General features: G+C 53.8%; 1 protein-coding gene across 1 annotated transcript in view; it reads right to left on the reverse strand.

The window, feature by feature from the left end:
- The window catches only part of OBSCN (obscurin, cytoskeletal calmodulin and titin-interacting RhoGEF), a 169,465-nt gene that overhangs the window by 52,302 nt on the left and 98,127 nt on the right, over nt 1-19,036 (reverse strand). Inside the window, exons 57-66 of the mRNA XM_055104619.2 lie at nt 18,340-18,612; nt 17,428-17,624; nt 17,164-17,239; nt 10,583-10,855; nt 9,719-9,994; nt 8,948-9,235; nt 8,526-8,807; nt 7,442-7,815; nt 4,478-5,348; nt 3,086-3,364 (exon numbers count right to left, since the gene is read on the reverse strand). Coding sequence (XP_054960594.2) covers nt 3,086-3,364; nt 4,478-5,348; nt 7,442-7,815; nt 8,526-8,807; nt 8,948-9,235; nt 9,719-9,994; nt 10,583-10,855; nt 17,164-17,239; nt 17,428-17,624; nt 18,340-18,612 — 3,189 coding nt within the window. The remainder of the gene's footprint in view (nt 1-3,085; nt 3,365-4,477; nt 5,349-7,441; nt 7,816-8,525; nt 8,808-8,947; nt 9,236-9,718; nt 9,995-10,582; nt 10,856-17,163; nt 17,240-17,427; nt 17,625-18,339; nt 18,613-19,036) is intronic.

Below are 19,036 nucleotides of genomic sequence, written 5' to 3' on the forward strand. Positions count from 1 at the left end.
ATAGGTGGTTTGTTTAACCATTTACCCATTGAAGGACATTTCGGGTGTTACCAGCCCTTGGCTCTGTTAGGAATAAAGGTGCTATGAACATTTGGGTGCAGGTTTTAGTTTGAATGCAATTTTTTCATTTCTCTGGTATAAATGCCAAAAAAAGAGAGAAATTGTTGGGTTATATGGTAAGCACATGGTTAGTTTTGTAAGAGGCTGCCACAGTTTTCAGAGTGGCTGGCCCATTTTACTTTCCCACCAGCAATGTATGAGTGACCCAGTTTCTCTGTATCCTCACTTGCATTTGGTGCTATCACCATTTTTAATTTCAGCCATTCTGGTAGTTATGCAGTGATATCTCATTGGGGTTTTAACTTGACTATCTCTAATGGCTAATGATGTTGAACATCTTTCATATGCTAATTTACCTTCTGCATATCCTCTCCCATGAAATGACTGGATAGTCTTTTGCCCATGTTACAACTGGATTTTTAAAATTCTTTACTGCTTAATTTTGAGCATTCTTTGTATTTATTTAGATAAAAAGTCCCTTACAAGATACATAATTTGTGAACACGTTCTTCCAATCTGTAACATTTCATCCTCTACACAGCAGGGTTTTTCTCAGAGCAAAAGTTTTCAATTTTGGTGAGATCCAGTTTACCAGTTTTTCCTTTTATGGATGGTGCTTTAACTGTCAAGTCAAGAAGTCTTTTCGTAGCCTAAGATCCTAAAGATTCTCTGCCATTTTTTTCCCTAAAAGTTTTATATTTAAGGATGCAATTGATTTTGAGTTAATTTTCATATAAGGTGTGAAGTTTAGGTTAAGGGTCATTTTTTGCCTATGCATGTCCAAATTTCTCCAGCACCAAATTTGTTGAAATTCTATCCTTCCTCCATTTAATTGCTTTTGCACTTTTGTCAAAAATCACTTGGACATATTTGTATGAGTCTAAATCTGTATTCTCCATTTTGTCCCACTGATTTATGTGTCAATCCCTCTACAAATTCCACACTCTCTTTAATACTTAAGCTAAATAGTAAATCTTAACATTAAGTAGAATGGTCCTTCCCATTTTATTCTTGTTTTTCAAAATGGTTTTTAGCTATTTTAAGTTCTGTGCCTTCCCATATACATTTTAGAACAAGCTCATCTGTGTATATAAAAAAATCTTGTTGGGATTTTTATAGGAACTGCATTAAACCTACATATCAATTTGGCATCTTAGCTATGTTGAGTTCCAATCCATGAACATGGTATGTCTCTCTGCTTGTTTAGGTCCTTTCTGTTGTCTTTCATCAGCATTTTGTAATTTTCAGGACACAGATCCAGTAGATGTTTTGTTGTATTTACATCTAAGTTAAAAAAATTTTTTATTTGAAGCTATTATAAATATTATTGTGTTTTTAATTTTGGTTTCCACGTGTTCATTTTAAGTATATACAAATACTACTGATTTTTGCATGTCAATCTAGTATCTTGTGATCTTCTTGAAACCATTTATTAGTTCTATCTTAGGGCCATCCCATGGCTGCCCATCCAGCCCCAAAGCACCTCCAAAACTGTCTGCCTGGCCTGTGGCATCAGGCTCAACATGGAAGGGGATGGCAGGAGAAAGAAAAGAAATCTTTCTTTAGCATCTCACAGCCTGTACCAGCCAGAGGCTGGAGGACTCAGTGAGACTTTATCAGGCTGAAAGATACAGCATCCTTCTCCTGCCCCAACAACTGCCTTGCATACCAGCTAACAATTTGTGCTTAACTATGTACCCAGCCTGTTCTACTAAATGTTTTACATGAATCAACTCACTTAACTCTCATAGCTATACCACAAGACAGTTTCCATGATCTCCATTTTCCAGATGAGGAGGCTGAGGCATTGAGTGATAAAGTCACTTCTACCAGATCACATAGCTGGTAAGTAGCAGATCCAGGATTTTACCCAACTCTGTGGCTCCAGAGTCTGTCCCTGAGCTGTTTTCACTCACAACACATCTGATGCCAACTGGATGTACAACACATCCATTCAATTCTGACATTAACTGCCCAAAGTTAGCACAGACCCTAAACATTAACAGAATCAATCTCACAAGTATGTTCTCACTTTAGATGCCAGTTGTAAGTCCCAGATTTCCACCCATACTTTTGACTGAATGGCTGTAAATTGGAGGTTCCTACAACCCTCTTCCTTGTGTTTGATAATTTGCAACAATGGCTCGCAGAACTCAGAAAAGTGCTTTACTTACTACTAATGGTTTACTATAAAGGATATAACTCAGGAATAGCCTCATGGAAAAGATACATAGGGCAAGGTGTGAGGGAGAGGAGCGGCACTTTGCACAACTATCCTGGCACCTCCATGTGTTCACCAGCCCGCAAGCTACCCAAACATCTTAGTTTATGGGTTTGTATGGAGGCTGCATCACATAGGCATGATAAATTACTTAATCTCCAGCATCCCCACCCTCCCGAGAGGATGGAGGTAGTGCTGACAGTTTTGGGCTTCTAATAAAGGCTTGGTCTTTCTGGAAACCACCCCTCATCCTGAAGTTAACTAGGGGCCCACCAAGAGTCACCTTATTAGAACAAAAGATGCTCCTATCACCCAGGAAATTCCAAGGGATTTAGAAGCTCTGTGTCAGGAACAGAGGACAAAGGTCAAATAAATATTTCTCATAATGCCACAGTGCCACAAACCATTCACCATGCCCTTGAGCTTCTCCTGAGAGGCTTCCTGATCAAGCCATCTGACAGCCTTCAAAAGGGACCTCAAAGGAGTGGTTGGGGTAGGCTGGACTCACCCTTCTTGACCCCCTCACCTTACTCCATGAGGTCCACTTCCAAATCTTCCTGAGCCTCTGTCCCAGCCAGGATGCCTCTCACAGAGATGAGATCCCTCAACCCCTTACCCCAAGGGGCTCCAGACTAGGGGCGTGTCTTGGCCCTAGCTCCCAGACAGCTTTCCATCAGCCACAAGACAGTGAGGCCCCAAATCCTGCCTGGGCTGAGACGAATGCTCTCTGAACTATCCTCAAGACCAACTCAGGAGCCCCTACACCACCCACCCTGGAGACACCAAACCAGACGCAGTACTCACAGTCCACACGGAGCTCAGCCTTGGTGGAGGAGACACCCATGCTGTTCTCGGCCAGGCAGCGGTAGACGCCCATGTCTGCTGGCACCACGGCTGTGATGATGAGCTGATGGCCACCCTGTTGGTCTTCATTAATCATGTAGTGATCATCCTCCTCCAACAACTTCCCATCCTTGAACCAGCGCACACTGGGCATGGGCTGACCTGTCACCACGCAGTCAAAGCTCACAGGATACCCATCCTGCACTTCTTGGTTCTGCAACTCAGTCAGGAACACTGGGGCTGGGATAGATGGGTGAGTTAGCCCCAGGGAACAATGATCACGTCCGGCTGCCACATACATGCAAGTTGCCACCAGATGAATGGTTTGACACATATGATGTACGGAACAATCATTCATATGGGAGCATTCACAGACACTGACAGCTAAACAGAATGGTATCTTTGCCTACTAAGCCTCTCTCTCTTCCTTGTTCTCTAAGAATTCTGTTTGCCAGCTTGGTTCCCAAGCTACTATGAGGCAAAAGGGATAAAGGGCTGGAAACAGGGAGGAAAAGGGAGGTAAAGCAAAGATAAAGACTGTGTGGCCTGTAAGTCCAGGAGGAGCAGGTGAGGGATTTGAAGCAAGGGAGAGGCTCAAAATTGGAGAGAAGTTTCAAGAAGTAACACTGTGGGTCATTCATCATACCCTCTTTAACATTCCTAGAGAGACACAAGTAAATAAGGAAATGGCTTTTTAATTACTCCTAGATGCTGGAATGGGAAATGGTATACAGACTGGACCATGAGGAGTGCAGCATTTTATACAGATTACACTTCAGAGTCTCATTTTTAAAAAATTCTAGAGAGTGAATACAAACGACCTTTGAACAACATGCATTTGAACTGCATGGGTCCACTTATATGTGGATATTTTTCAACCAAACGTGGATCAAAGAATACAGCATCTGTGGGATGCAAAACCCTGTATAGGGAGGGCTGACTTTTCATATATATAGGTTCTGCAGGGCTGATTTGGGGATTGAGTATGTGTGGATTTGGGTACACATGAGGGTTCTGAAATCCATCCTCTGTGTATACCAAGGTACAACTGCATTCCCATTCTCATTTCACAGATGTGAAAGCTGAGGTACAGAGATGCTAAGCAGCTTCCCCCAAAGCACATAGCCAGTAAGAGACAGGGTTGAAGTTCAAATTCAGCTCTATTTAACCTCAAAGTCAGGGCTTTTCACACCTCAGTGGGCTGCACCTGCGAAGAGCCCAGTGGTGGGCACAGGCAACCCCTTGAGCTTGCAGCAGACTCTAGCTACGACTAGCCTGGATCCTTCTCCCCTGCCTCTCCCTGCCTCTGCACCCTGGCTCGTGACCCCAGACCAAGGCTGTGTGCAGACTCACCAGCGTCAGAAGTCAGTAGGCTGGGCAATGGCTCTGGAGGCACCACAGGGGCAGGGGTCTCTTTGCTGATGCGCATCTCTACCCTCCGAGGCCCCTGTTCCACCAGCTTGATCTCCACCCCAATGCCCAGTGTGGCAAACATCTCCTGGAAGCGAGTTACCGCCTGGCGGGCCTCAGTGAGCGCCTCAAAACGGATGCAGATGAAATGCTCATCTTCGCGGTATGTCTGCCAGTCCGCGGGCTCCTCTGGCTCTGCAGGGCCCTCGTCTGCACTCAGGAAGAGCTCCTCATCTGAAACTTCAGCCGGACTCTTGGTGCAGAAGAGCCGGTGCAGCCGCCGGGCAGCCCGGCGGAAGGTATCATCCAGCTCACCCCCAGAGGAGCTCTCGGCTTCACTCTCTGTCCCACTGACCACCACACAGGCACTGTGGACCACCTGGCCAAACTTGTTGCTCACCTGACAGGTGTAGCAGCCAGCATCAGCACGGCCCAGGCCAGTGATCAGCAGAGAGCAGGTGCCATCCCCAAGCTGGTCGATGTGATGGTGCCGCCCATCGGTCAGCTCCACACCATCCTTCAGCCAGCGGGCTCGCACATCTGCCTTGCTGGCCACGACACACTCCAGCCGCAGAGCATCCCCCACCTGTGCCTCGGTGTCCCCAAATGTGTGGGAGAACATGGGCCCTTCCTGCTGCTTCATCTCCTTCCGGACCTTGTAGCCCTTAAAGGCAGCCTGGATCTTCACAGCTGCCTTGTCCATTGAGGGATCACCCAGGTCTTTGGTGCTCAGGTCTCCCAGTGGTGGGCGCACAGCAGCCAGTGGCTCCTGCTGCTGCTGTGGCTTCACAGAGGGGGCTGCTGGGGCCCCAACCTGTGGGCACAGAGCCTGATGTCATGGTGAGATAGGGAATCTGAGGCCAGGAACAGGGCACAACAGGTGTCGAGCGCATGGCAGGGGCAGCTCCAGGTCTTGCTCCAGTATGCCCTTTTTCCTCCTACCAATTGGACCCACTCTAGCTTCAATTGACCTAGATGTCTGACAGCACCTTCCAAAAAGCAAGCCCACTTCCTGGAAATCACTTTACACAGTCACTCAGACCAGGATGAACAGGGTTGTGAAGAACACCATAAAGAGACCAGTTCCAACTTTTCAGGCAAAAGTTTTAACAGTCAGATGTGTATATGAATGGATGGATGCAGGGTGGATGGAGAGATACATCGATGAATGGATGGTTGAATGGGAGAACAGGTGTATGGATGGATGCATGGATGAGTGAGTGGGTGGGTGACTGGTGGATGAGTGAATGGTTAGACAGATGGTGGTATGGAAACAGGCTGACAGATAAACAGACAAACAGGTGAGCAAGTACAGGAATAGATCATGGACAAATGGTGGATGGATGGGTGAATGAGTAGGTGGATGGATGATAAACAGCAGATGGATGGAGTTGTATGGTTGTATAGGTGGGTAAACAGGCTGACAGATAAATGAATGAACAGGTGAACAGGTGCAGGAGTGGCAGATGGATAGTAGATGGATGGATGAATGGAATGGAATGGAAGGATGGTGGGTGGATGGTAGATGGATGAATAACAGGATGGTGAGTAGATACATGAATGGATAGTGGGTAGATGGATGCATGTCAGATAGGAGGATGGGTGAATAGATGAAAAGAAGGAAGGACGGAAGCATACATGGACAAATGGAAGGATGGTAGATGGATGATGAATGGATACAAGCATGGATGGAAGAATTACGGAAAGATGGCAGAATGGTGAATAGATGATAGATGGATGAGTATGTAGATGGCAGATGGGTGGATGGATGACTAGATGGAAGGAGGAATGTGTGCATGGATGGATAGATGGTGGATGGATAGATGGATAGATGCAAGAAAGGAAAGAAAGATGAACATATGAATACATGGCAGATGAGTAGATGAAAGGAAACAAAGATGGACACATAAATAAACGGGTGGATGAAAAGAAGAAAGAATGAATGCATGAATGGATGAACGAATGAAAGGAAGAATGGATACATGGATGGATGGATAGAAGGAAGAATAGACAGATGCATGGATTGAAGGATGGATGGTGGACAGACAGAAGAGAATAAATGCATGCATTGATGGATGGATCATGTATGGATGGACAGAAGGATGGATGGATGGATGGTAGATGGATGATGCATAAACAGATGAAAGTAAGCAAAGACAGATGTATAAATGGATTGATTAGGTAGAAGGATGGAAGGATGGAAAAACGGTTGCCTGAAGAGATGGATGGCAGTTGGATGAATTAAAGGATGGGTGGATGCATGCATGGATGGATGCATAGATGGATGGATGGTGGATGGGTGGATGGGTGGATGGAAGGAAGGATGGATGGATGGATGCATAGATGGGTAGATGAGTGGTTTAGATGGATGGATGCATGAATGAATGGATGAATGGTGGATGGATGCATGCATGGATGGGTGGATGGCAGGTGGATGGATGCATGGATGGATGGATAGATGAATGGTGGATGGATGGATGAACGATGGCTAGAAAGATGCATTCATGGATGGATGGATGAATGGTGGATGGATGGATGGATGCATGGATGGGTGGATGAATGGTGGATGGATGCATGAATGGATGGATAGATGAATGGATGGGTGGATGAATGGTGGATGGATGCATGAATGGATGGATAGATGAATGGTGTATGGATGAATGGATGGATAGAAAGATGCATGGATGGATACATGGAAGGAAGAAAGGAAAGATGGATGAATGGATGCATGGATAGATGGATGAATGGCAGATGAGTGGATGAATGGAAGAAAAGATGGATAGATGAGTAGATGCATAGATGGGTGGATGAATGGCAAATGGATGAATAGTGGATGGACGGATGGATGGATGGATAGATGATGAAGGTCTCAGACCTCTCCTTGCAGGCCAAGTTGGGGGGGCTCACCTTGCTGGCCAGTGGTGAGGTGCCTGGCCTCCCAGCCTTCTTGAGGTAGGTGACCAGGGAAGGGGTGCCTGCCCGGGACTCATCATCAGAGCTGGTGTGTGAGAGGTCAGCATCTCCAGTGCGGGCCAGCTCATCGGCCGTGGAGTAGCCTTCAGAGAGATCAGGTGCCACCTCCTCTGCCTCCTGTGGCAGGCGCTGCGAGCGGCCGTCTTCCTCTGGCAGCTCGCTAATGGAGTCCAGCGTGGGCTCACGGCTCATGCGACGTTTCCGAGCCAGGGCCTCCCACAGTAGGTGCAGGTCACCCTCCTGGGCTGCCTCGGGGGGCAAGCTGGGCTGAGGAGGGGCCTCATCCACAGAGGCTGGGCTCAGTGCCACTGAGGAAGGCAAAATACTAGTCAGTGGGCTAGTTCAGAGCCATCATCCCAGACCTCAGCTGCTTATCAGTATGCAGCTGGGCTGTGGTCTTGCTAGGCCTCTCTCCCCACCTGGCACTAGCTACTTCAGATGGCACAATCTTTGCAAGTCTCAGAGCCCCTGAGCCTCAGCTCCCCCACTTTGAGTGAGGCCTCAGTCTACCTCCCTGCATAGGGTATGTGATGACTGGAACAGGAAAGGACTCTGCAAAAGCAAATTGGGCTGATTTGAGCCCTTCTGGCCCTGCTTCTGGGATAGAGCGCCTAGACTCATGGGGGTGCTGGCTGCCATGCAGGGAGGATTAGGCTCAGAGTTCAGGGAACAGGCCTCAGAGTGTGGGAGGGATCAGAGCACCGGGGGCTTCAGGGGGTTCAGAGTACAGGGGATGTCTGTGTGCAGGGGCCCAGAAGCTTAAAGGGACCAGAATAGGAGAACCAAGGGCTGCACCACCCAGGACCTGCTCAGGGACAGGCAGGTTGGCCTACGCCATCAAGGCTCTGCAACATGGGGTTTGCCGCATCTCCCTATGGAGCCTCAGTCTCTCCCATGTGATGGGGTCCTCAAAAGGACCCTCAGCCCTTCCCTGAGAGAGCCTGTGAGAGGAAGGCCAAGCTGCACCCCCACACCAGAGCTCCCCACCCTGGAACCTGGAAGGACAGGGACAACGCACCCTGGAAGGTGGCAGCCGCAGGGCAGATGGAGCCCTGAGCCAGGCCACAGTGGTACTCGCCCTGGTCTTCTGCCGTGAAGCCCTTGATCACCAGCATCTGTTGCCGACCCTGGGAGACCACCTCGAACCGCCCACCAGGCTGGATGCGCTCCATTCCCTTGTGCCAGATGACCTCGCCAGCCTCAGCCACCACCTCAAGCTCCAGACAGACATCCTCACCAGCTGCCACCTGCCGGCTCTCAGGGGCTGAGGGCTGGGGAGGCACAGGCTTCGGTGGCTCTGCTGGGGAACAGCGTCCACGGACAGAGGACAGGCCCCATCAGCAAAGAAGCACCCAGGGTGCAGGCCCCACTCCCGGGGACCCCTCCCTCCTCCAGCTTGTGGGGGCTGTGAACTCCCCAGACCCCAATGAAGCAACTCACCAAGCCGCACTGTCTGAGGCAGGTGAACCGGTTCCCCAGCACCCACAGGGCCCACAGCTGCCACACGGAAGCGGTAGGTCTCCCCGGGGGCCAGGCCATCCACTACACACTCGGGTCCAGGCACCAGCTCGTGGCACAGCCGCCACTGGCCTGTGGCCCCCTCCTTCACCTCCACGCGGTAGCCACAGAGACCACCGCCTCCATCACTCATGGGAGCTGCCCAAGATAGTGTCACAGTGTGGCTGCTGCGAGCCACCACCTCAGCATCCTCTGGGGGATCAGGGAGGCCTGGGGAAAAGGGGGACCGGTCAGGGGGGTGGCTCCCTGTCGGCACCAACAGTCCCTCTGGAAGTCACTGGGCTCTGATACTGGCTGCAGGTGCATGTCACATGGAGACTATATGTGCCCAGAGCCCACCCAGCATGGAGAGCCCCTGGCAGTCTCTCTACCTCCTGTCTCCCCAGAGCTGGGCTCAGATCTGCATTAGGAGTCCGGGGAGCTGAGGGGGAGATGGGGCAGGATGAAGGGACCTTGGCCTTAGGAATCCACAGGGTGGTAGGCTCATGCATGGTTATGCCTGGCCAAGAGCAGCCTCCCAGACTCCCATGGTCAGGCCCATATCCGCAGGCAGTCAACCCCAGGCTCTGGAGTGGGCAGATGCTGCAGAACCCAGCCCAGGATGGTCACCCACGCACTCGCGAGCTCTGGAGGCGGGGCGCGCCCCAGACCCGACCTGCAGGGGAGGGAAAAGGGAGCTCGCCCACCACCCACCCAGCACGGTGAGCCGCGCAGAGGCCACGGCGTCGCGGCAAGCGAAGGTGACCTCCCCGGCGTGGTGGGGCTGGGCGCTGCGCAGCAGTAGGGCGTGGTGACTGCCGTCGGCGGTGACAGTCCAGTCGCTGTCATCCGGCTGCACTGCCGCGCCATTGATGTACCAGGACGCCTCTCCCACGGGCACCGCCTCGCTGAGCGTGCAGGTGAAGTGGGCCTGCGCGCCGGCCCGGACCGCCGCGTTTTTCAGAGGCTCCAGGATCTCCAGGCGCCAGCCTGCGGATGTGCCCAAGGAAGGGTTGTGAGGGCAAGGGCCGGAGCAGGGAGGGCCTGGGCTTCATACCCTCGTTCGTCCCACCTGCGTGGGTGGGAGGGGTCTGGGAGGCCGAAGCTCCCCACCTGCGGCCCCAGCAAGCCCCTCTCCAGAAGACAGCCCAGCCTCCCGCGAGAGACACCTCTCATCTGGCCCCCAGTCCTGCCTGCCTTCAACCCAGCCTCCTGTGGGTCCCAGAGACCAACAGGTCCCCCTCCTGGCTCCGGAGAGCCTCTGGTCTCAGCGCACGGCGCCCCACACCGTTCCACCCCTCCTGGGCCTCGGCCCCGGGGGCTTCTACCCACTGCGAAGCGGGTGGCTCCCGGCCTCAGGTGGGAGGGGCCGGCCCCTGGCGAACCCTGCCCCTTGTGCCGCTCCCAGGGCCTCAGCCCCTCTGCAGCTCCGGCGGCCCAGCCTCCTGCGGGAGGGTCTCGGAGACTGATGTCCCCTCTGCAGCTGCAGCCCGCAGCCCCGCCCCCTCTGCCACCCGCCTACCGCGGTCTCTAGTGGGAAGGATCTGACCCCGTCCCGCACCGGCACAGCACAGTCACCTCGGACAGTGAGGAATGCGGACGTCACCATATCCCCAGCCAGGAAGGTCACCCGGCAGCTGTCTTGTGGCCGCAAGTTTTTGAGCAGCAGCAGGTGGCGCAGACCGTTCTCGAAGAAGACCACCTCGGCGTTCTCCGAGGTGCGCACGGGTTCGTCGTCCAGCAGCCAGGTGTGGGCGGCCACCTCGGGCTGGGACAGCTGGCACTCGAACAGCGCCTCGCCGCCCTCCAGCGCCTCCACGTTCTCCAGCCCCCGCACCACCGTGTTCTTGGCTGCGGGGAGAGGGAGGATCAGACCATGCCCGCGCTTCCAGGGTCCCCACGTCCCTTGGGAGTGCCCTAAAAACTACAAAGAGCCAAACAAAATGCCCCCTCCCCAGAAGCTATGTGGAGGTGGGCACTCAGCGTCCAGGGTGGAGCCACCCGTGCTTGCCTCTGTGGTCACCCAGCACCCCCCACCACCACCACTATGCCCTGCCCACTTTGGCACTGGGCTTCTGACCTCACAGGTGAGAAACCTCACAGGTGTTCACAAGACTAGAAACTCGCCAACCGCACAACCAGGCTCAAACACAGCCATGAGGCTCAGAGCCATGCTTTACCCGCCATGGCCCTGCTGCAGCTTCACGGTCTGGGAACATCCCCCTTTCTCTGCACCCCCAAACAGAGCTACCAGACCTGCTGCCTGGTCCCTGGGATGCCATGCTCAGACTCACAACAACCAGAGATCTCCTCCCTAATCCACTGCCCTCTGCTCTCCCCTCCCTTTCTCATTCTCTTGTGGGTTCACATGTAGGAGTCTCGAATTTGGCCACACATTCTTCATGGAAGCCACAAGTTCAGCAGCTGTGCATGCCATGCCTACCCACAGCTCAGCTCCTGGTGCAGCGAGCTTGCCACCTACGGGGCCTGTTCCCACCTGTCTGAGCCACCTGTGTCCCAGCGCCACCGGACACTGCCTGCCATTCCACTATCACTGCACAGCCCAAGCTGTGCCAAAGCTGCCCCGGGCCTAGGGCTGCTCACCAGGCGGCCTCACCTTGCACTTGCAGCAGGGCCACTACGCGGGTGCCCGCAGCCTCACAAGAATAGATGCCACTGTCACAGGGCAAGGCCGGCCTGAAGGTCAGCCTGGCCACGTTCCAGTCCTGCTCTATGATGACACGGTGCCCATCTGTGCGCACCTCCCGCTCGTCCATCTTCCACGTGGCCTGCACGGGCCGTGAATACTGGCAGAGGAGCTCGGCCGAGCCACCCTCCTCCACGGCCAAGTCCTGCATGGCACTGACCACCTCCACCACAGGATCTGTCGGCCAACATGCCGGACACATGTCAGCCTCCGGAGCTGAGCCACCACAGCCATCCCACCCTCTGCTATCAGCGTTAGAGGCTTCAGCGGCAGCAAGCGCAGAGCTGTGGCAGGCAATGGCAGAGCAGTGACCGCCTGGCACATGGCCCAGGGAAGGGGGCCCACCACGACAGCCCAGGGCTATCCGCTGCAGACACACCTCACCCCCACCCATGGGAGATAGCACTGTCAGGCTTGGTCTCTTTTCGGGGGAGCCCCTCCTGGTCCCCTTTGCCCCTACCTCCCTCTAGCCCTGGGCACATGGCCCCAACAGGGACACACACCCTCCAAAGTCCCCCTACCCCATGCCCTCTGGCCCTGGCTCAGGAGCCAGAGCCCCAGCCCAGCTCGCCCCTTCTGCAAGGACTCTGCCATCTCTCTTGGGGTCCCCGTCCCATCTCCACTGTCCAAATCCTACTCCACAAATGGCTGTTTGCCCCAGGACCCAGGTGAACCTTCCACATTTTCTTTGAGGGCGCACAGGGGGCAAAGGCACCATGTGAGTCACTGGGAGGTGGCTCCCATACGGCCAGCTCTTTCCCAGAAGGGCACAAACCCAGACTGAGCCCACAGCGGAGGAAGCAGGTGACAGCAGGGATAGGCTCAGCAGGGGCTGCTCTTGCCTCCACAAGGGACTGGGTTTCATGGCTGGGCACGTGTGGCCAGCAGGGTGGTAGCCAGCAGGTTGGTGTCCAGCTACACCACTCCCTAAGCCCAGACTTCTCATCCACCCTCCATGCCCACCTATGCCACTGTAGGCAGACAGCATGCATAGAGTGGTGCCCACTCTGTGGCCCTGGGGGCCAATTCCTGATCCCAGGAGCCCGCAGGAAGCATACAAAAGTGCCAGCATGGCAGAGGTTCCCATCGGCCAATACCTTTAATCAACAACTTGGCCGTGGAGACCAGGGGCCCTGCGCGGAAGGTGACAGTGCCGGAGTCGGCCACCCCCAGGCCTGAGAGCATGAGGGAGTGAAAGATCCCATCTCGCACAGTGATGGCGCTCTGGGGGCCATCCTGTAGCAGGGTCCCATCCAGCCACCAGCGGGCCTCCGGCCCACCCGCGTGAGACACCTCACAGGAGAACGTGGCCACCTCCCCCGCGAAGACATCCACATTCTGCAAGCCACGTACCAGGCACGGCACTGCCTCTGCACAAGAAGGTAAGAAGGAGGGCGAGGCTGGGACACCCTGGAGTCCACAGGACTGGGCCACTTTAGGGTTCACTGGTGTGGGGGTGTGGCACAAGAATAGATTGTGTCTCTGCTCCTAAAGCCCTCAGAAGTTCCTGAGTGTTCATAATGTACTCCTTTGACTACATCTGAGTTTATGCTTATGAGGTCACTCAGGTAGGGGTCCTGGACAACATCAGAATGGGCCTCTAGAAAGGCCAAGTGTTCAGAGGGTTGGAATTTTCCCACCCTCCCACCTCTAGGAAGGGGAGAGGGGAACAGAGATTATGCTCTATAAAAGCTCTTAAATGAGATTTGATGAGTTCCCAGGTTGGTGAAGATATGCAAGTGCTGGGAGCATGGCACGCCCAGAGAGGACATGGAAGGTCTATGCCCACCCCCACCCCCATCCTTTGCCCTTTAAATCTTTTCCACATGGCTATTCCTGAGCTGTATCCTTTATAACAGCTGCTCAATACAAGTGTTTCTATGAATTCTGGGAGCTGTCTTAGCAAGTTAATCAAACTCAAGGAGGGGTAGTGGGAACCCCAATTCATAGCTGTTCGGTCAGAAGTGTGGGTGGCTTGGGACTTCCCACTGGCATCTGAAGTGGGGCAGTCTTGTGGGACTGAGCTCTTAATCTATGAAATCTGACTCTAACTCCACATAGAAAGTATCAGAATTGAATTGAAGTGTGGACAGCCAGTTGCTGTCTGCTAGAGAATCGCTTGGTGTATGGCCCCCACACATCTGGTCACAGAGTGTTCTGTGCTGTGAGAGTATAATAGGAGAAAAACAGTGAGTGTGTTGTTCTCTAGAATTGGTGTCAGAAGTGGGACTTGGCCAGGCACCATGGCTCATGTCTGTAATCCCAGCACTTTGGGAGGTCAAGGTGGGAGGACTGTTTGAGCCCAGGAGTTCAAGACCAGCCTGGGCAACATAGTGAGACCCTGTGGAGGCATGTGCCTGTAATCCCAGCTACTCGCAAAGCTGCGGTGGGAGGATCGCTTGAGCCCAGGGGGTGGAGGCTACACTGACCTATGTTCACATCACTGCATTCCAGCCTGGGCAGCAGGAGACCCTGTCCCCTCACCCCCACCAAAAGTGGGACTTGCTAGAATAGCCTTGGGGCTAGTAACTGGTACAGGGGCCACCCTCGGGTCTGCCAGAGCAGACATCACCCAGACCAGGAGGGTGACCTAGGGTTAGGGAATAGAAATCCACCCAGGCAAGTTGGCCCACCCTGATCACAGAGGGAGACACAGAGGCCACCCACAGTGAGCCTGTGGAGAGTGGCTCAGCCCCAGCTCATAGACCCGCACCCCCACGCACCCCTTCAGAACATGCCTGGTTTCACCCACAGGAGGCTGATGACAGGCACACATGCCCTTCTCAGAAGGCAGAATGGACAAGCTCCAAGCCCCATGGCTGGAGTTCTTTCTGGCCTTTGGTGACTTATCTGACCCAATGTGGGTTGGGAAGGAGAAGCCACAGGGCCTGCTACTGTGAGTGGATGGGAGTTCACCTCAGAAAGTGAGTTCCCTGTCCCTGGGGGTGTGGAAGCGGACGCTTCTCCCATCCCAAGAGGGCATTTTGTCCAGATGTCCTCCAAGGTCCCTTCAGCCCAGAATTCCAGGGCCCTTATGTTGAGTGGCAACTGCTCCCTGCCTGGTCACACAGCAGGGCCCAAACTCAAGGAGCTTCCCAGACATGTTTGTGGTCACTGCCTGCCCTGTGCCTTCCACACTCTCCTCCTCCCTCCCACCCACTTCTCAGATGGAAACTCAGGGTGGTCACGGCAGATAGGAGAACGTGCCCAGGCTACTGCTGCCCACAGAGTTGAACCCCACACCCCACAGGCAAGGGAGGAACACAGAACCAAAGGCTTATTCCACTACCTGCTGCCTGGGATCGGGCAACAGAGATGCCGCCCTCCATCCTTGCTTGCCCGAGAAACTTCCTGAGACCATCCTGTGAGCTTCCTCACAAAGAGAGAGAAACTGCAGTTGGCAAAGCCCAGACACTTCCATCCCATGGGGTGAGGAAGCGTGAGTAGGGAGAACTTACAGAGATACCAGCCACCCATCAGGACAACACCAGGCAAATCAGGCCCTGTGCCCACCCAAGCAGGCCCTCCACTGGAAGCCTCTCCATGCACTTCCTCGTGTGCACCACTGACACCCCAGCACCAGCTCCCAAACTTCCCTTGACTGTCTTCCCCAAGTGCACATCTGACCACCTCCTCATCTTGCCCCACCAACTCTTCATTCTTGTCTCCAGCAAGTTCCCAAGCTCTTCCACCACAACACCTACCTGGGCCTGGGATGGGCACCCATTTACACACCTGTGCCAGGGCCCTCACCAAAAGGTCATAGCCAGGTGTCTGTACATGAGCCAGCTCACCCAGGCTGAGAATACCTCACCTAGAGAGGGGCCAAAGCACAGCCCAGCTCCATGCTGCTCCATACAGTTGCCCACTCTGATGAATACACCAGGCCCCTGCTATCCTGCCCCTGCTCAGGACACCTGGGAAACTTCCCATCTTCATCACTCAACTTGAGGGCACTAGCATCTGGAACCTTTCCCAAACCCACAGGCAACAGAACTGACTGCATCTGTCTCCTTTTAAGGACTTGGGAGTGGGAGGTGGCATCTAGGATGAAGGACACACTATCTCCATGTCCAACTCCTCCAACAGATTGGAGACCCCCTGAAGGCAGACTGCATCTGGTCCATCATGAGGTTCAGGACTTGGTTAAGGGTAGGAGCTTAGAGGGTATATTCTACGGTGAATGAATGGATAGCAAATGGATTGTGAATGTATGATGGATGGTGGATAGGTGGTGGATGAATGAAAAGATAGGTGAATAGTGGATGAGTGAGTGATGAATACATGAGTGGATGGGGGAAGGGTAGATGATGGTAGATGGATGGATGGGTGGATGGTAGATGAATGGAAGGATGGGTGAATGGACAGTGGATGGATAGATGGATAGTAAATGGATGGATAGCAGATGGATCAGTGGGTGGGTGGATGGATGGTGGGTGTGTGAATGGATAATGAATAGATGAGTGGATGATGTATAAATGATGTATGGATGGTGAATGTGTGAATGGGCCGATGGATGGATATATGGATGAACAGCGGGATGGATAGATGAATAGTAAATGGATGGATGGTGGATGAGTGGATGGTGAATGGATGGATGGTGGATGGTGAATGGATGGATGGTAGCTGTATGGATGATAAATGGATGAATGGATGGATTATGAATGGATTGATGGACAGACGATAGAAGGATGGATGATAGATGAATGGACAGATGGATGGATGGATGGATGGATGGATGGATGGATGGATGGATGGATGGATGGTGGATAGCAGATGGGTGGAAGGTGGATAGGTAAATGGATAAATGGATGAATGAATAGATGGATGATGAGTACACAGATGGGACCCGTTTGAGACCTAAAGGTAGGACAGTAGGGGAAGAGCACTCAAGAACTAGCACTCAGGGATGACCAGCTCTGGGGGCAAGGTATGAGCCAAGCTGAAGGTTCCTAAAACCTTGTTTGCATGGTTGCCCAAATCCATATACTTGTCATAGGCATGCTTTTGCATCTGCACCTTTGAGCCTGTCTAGGCATGCAGATGTGTATAAACATGGATGCATTGGCATGTGCGTGCATCCATATCATAGGAGTAGGCGTTTGGAGGGTGGAAGTCAGGAAGGTCCTGCCTCCACCTTAGGGCCCAAGCCTATGGCAGCTGGGCCCCCCATCTCCCTCCCGCAGGTGGCATTAATCCTGGACAGGGACCCCACACACACCCTGGAATTTCTCAAGACTACCTCTACCAGCCTACCCCCCAGTGACCTCTCTGGTCCATGGCTTCAGTGGCCAGGGGTTGGAAAATTGCCAGCCCCAAGACAAGATCACTGTTGGAAGTCTTGGGTTTCTGCCCCCCGCCCGCTGACAGCTGCCACTGGGTAGGTTGTGCTGGTGCCCAGGAAACTGGGCATCTGCAGGCAGAGCGACCAGTGTGGAAAGGGGCTGCCCACCTGTGACTTTCAGCTGGGCCTCAGAGCTACACGTGCCCACGTGGAAACTGATAGTTCCAGCATCCTCAAGGGTCACCTAGGAAGCAGGGAGAGACATGCTTGGCCCTGGGAGCCCCCATCCCGACCAGAAGGAGCCCAGTCAGCTTGCCAGACCTCAATGACAGGAGCTCATCACCTCCCCAGCACAACCCCCTGGTGGAAGGCCTTCCTGAATGGAGTTGGAAGCATCCCCGTCCTGGTACACTCAGGTCCCAGAGGCCTCACCTTGTGCAGGGTGAGCAGGTGGAGTGTGCCCTGCTCCACAGTGATGTCATTCATCTCGTTGGCCTGCAGGGGCACCCCTCCTAAAGCCCAGCGGGCCTCCTGGCCTGAAGCTCTGGATAGCCGGCACTGGAAGCTGGCATCCTGGCCCTCACTGAGCTGCACGTCCTGCAGGGGCTCCAGGATGGTCACCTCAGGAGCTGGACACAGGGGAGGCATGGGTGTCAGCCTCAGCATCTGAGGTGCCCCCTCAATCAACACAGTCTCATCGTCCCGGGAGTCTATCCCTGGGTATCCTCCCCTAGTGCACAAAGACATGCACATGGGGGCCTGTTCTCAGCTCCCCATTCCAGTTGCAGGCAGATCCTGCTCTAATGGACAGTGGATGGGTGAATGGATCAATGGAAGAATGAATGGATGGATAATGGGTGGATGGATGGATGGCTGATCAGTGGATAAATAGATGGATTGTGGATGGATCGATGGATAATGGATGGATGATGGATGGATGGATAGTGAATGGGTGGATGGATGGGTGAATGGATAAACAGATGAATGAAAGGATGGATGACAGGTGGGTAAATGGGACTAGTGTGAGAACTAGAGGAGATGGTGCAGATGACCGAGGGCTGGGAGTGGGCTATGGTTTGAAGTGGCCCCCCTGCAAGGGCCAAGACCCAAACTCCAACACTGTGTCAGCCTACTGGAAGCCCACGACAACCTGCCCCACCAGCCTGGCTCAGCCCATTCTCCCCTGACATCCTAGGGCCGCCCTGAAATGCCAGCTCACAGGTCCACCTCCCTGCCAGGCCCCCAGCCTCCAAAGGCAGGAACCTTTGCCGTATGTCTCCGTACCCAGCAGGGCCCAGACATTCTCACCCCATGCAGTCACTGGTGGGGCCCGCCTGTGGCTACCTCTGACGGTGAGCTGGGCAGAGGAAGCACGGTTTCCCAAATGGAAGGAGACAGTGCCAGCGTCCTCGGGCGTCACGCCCTTCAGCCGCAGGGTGTGGATGCGGCCATCCCGCACAGCCACCTCTGTCACCTCATTGCTTTGCAGTGGCAGGCCCTGTAGGCACCACTGCACGCCTGTGGCTCCAGCCCTGGACACCTCACAGCTGAACTCAACATCCTCATCGGCCGTCACCTCCGCATCAACCAGCCCCCGTACAATGGTCACCTCAGGCTCTGAGGGGTGGGGCGAGATGGTTCCCTTTACCAGCCAAGTAAAAGAACCCAGGCCAAGCTCCCATGCCCCCTCCTCCAGGAAGCCTTCCTGGGCACTCTCACACTCTTCTGCCATGGCCCATCTGTCCCACATGGCTTTTGTCCCCTGATGTGCTCACAAGCACAGATCCCGCCATGACACTGAGCTCTTTGGGGACAGAAACTGGGCTGGAGGTGTGGGCCAAGAGGGCAGTTGTGTCTCAGGAATGGGGAGGGGTCGTGGGACACTCGACTGCCTGTCTACTCCCACACTGCAGCCAGCTCCTCCCTGGCTAGCACAGCAGGGAGGCAAGGCTTGCAGAAGAAACAGGTGGGGGCTCAGCAGGGCACCCACACACCGGCCTCAGGGGTGGGCTTGAGGGGCTGCAGCCTGTTTCCTTGCTGC

This window comes from Pan paniscus, chromosome 1 (genome assembly GCF_029289425.2).
Source record: "Pan paniscus chromosome 1, NHGRI_mPanPan1-v2.0_pri, whole genome shotgun sequence".
Classification (NCBI taxonomy): Eukaryota; Metazoa; Chordata; class Mammalia; order Primates; family Hominidae; genus Pan; species Pan paniscus.